This window comes from Anneissia japonica, unplaced genomic scaffold (genome assembly GCF_011630105.1).
Source record: "Anneissia japonica isolate Jap-2015-1 unplaced genomic scaffold, ASM1163010v1 scaffold39438_len1362_cov230, whole genome shotgun sequence".
Lineage (NCBI taxonomy): Eukaryota > Metazoa > Echinodermata > Crinoidea > Comatulida > Comatulidae > Anneissia > Anneissia japonica.
In genome coordinates, this window is record NW_022738551.1 from 1 (window position 1) to 1336 (window position 1336).

General features: G+C 51.1%; 1 protein-coding gene across 1 annotated transcript; it reads left to right on the forward strand.

The window, feature by feature from the left end:
• Positions 1-210: 210 nt before the first annotated feature.
• Positions 211-1134, forward strand: LOC117117599 (the record flags this gene model as incomplete). The annotated part of the gene is made up of 1 exon (XM_033261946.1): positions 211-1134. A coding segment is annotated over exon 1 (924 nt), but the record flags the coding sequence as incomplete, so codon positions are not given.
• Between the last annotated feature and the right edge of the window lie 202 nt (positions 1135-1336).

Genomic DNA, 1336 nt, shown 5'->3' on the forward strand with positions numbered 1-1336 from the left:
ACGCAAAACAACCATTTTTATAAAAGCTTACTTCGGCCTTCGGCCATGAGCTCGTGACGTCAAGTGTGTAAGAACCGATGACGTACGCTCACCGTACAACGAAAACGAAATAAAAGTCGAGTTAAAGTGATTCCATCACACTCGTAGAGCTAACGACATGAACGAGACACTTGGCCGGACGACGACAGCGACAAAGAATACCGACGATATATGTGTCGGCGGAGCATCCTCCAAATCGGACCGGCTGCGAAAGAAAGAAGAGGAGATCGTTTCCCTGAAAACCGTAGTGCAGAGCATCGACGTGCTGAAGCTTTTGCTGAACGACTACGGAGGTTCGATCGATTCGTTGATACACATCTAGATGTGTATAAGCTCAAGAAGAAGAACCTAAGCATCGAGCACTTGCAATTCAGACTGCACAGAAACAAACTCGATTCGTCGGTCGATCTCAAAGAGCACGAAGTTTTCGTGCCCGGACACGACAAGGAGCGTCTCAACCAGCTGCTGAGGGAGAACGTGAGATTGCGAACCGTCCTGAACTCGAATTACAGTTCCGAGGAAGTGGCGGAAGCGAAGAAGACGATCGCCGCTCTCAGGATAAGGATCGCCGAACTTTCGTTCGAGGTCCGCACGAAAGATAAGGAGCTCACCGAGTACCTAAGCGCTACGAATTCTTCCGACTCAGAAAAAGACGTCGCGATTAGAAAACTGACGTCGGAGCTGAAGGAGTGCTACGGACAGCGCAATTACGCCGACGACGTCCGTCGAACGCTCTGCCGCGAGATCGAACTGATGAGATCGAAGATCGACGATCTAGTAACGGGAAAGATCGACGTGGCTCGGGAGCCGAGGAATTACGAACGAAGGGAAAAGGATGTCGGCGAGCAGAGAAATGTAGGGTCTCTCTCATCGGAAGATCGATGCAAGGTCTTGGAGGAACAAGTGTCGAGCTTGGCCAGGGAAAACGCCGAACTTTCGAAACAGCTGAAGGAAGTCATAAGCATGAACACCAGATGGCAACGTACTCGGATCAACGCGAAGCGCACGTCATCAAGCTTACGGGAGAAATCCAGTCGCTTTCTGCGAGGAACGAAATGTTGGAGAGGGATTGCCGCGAACTGCGCGTGGGCCTGGGTAAGAAATGCCGAGAGCTTGATGACTTGCGTTTCGCAAAAACTAACGAAAGTTCCGTCGTCGGGGAAGTTTCGTACGAGAAGGAAGAGGAGGAGGAAGAGCCGTTGAGATGTCCCAGGTGTTTCAAAGCTTACACAGTCACGGAACACGCTTCGTTGATGGAGCACGTCTTCGATTGCGGCGGCGGACACGACGAAGATTT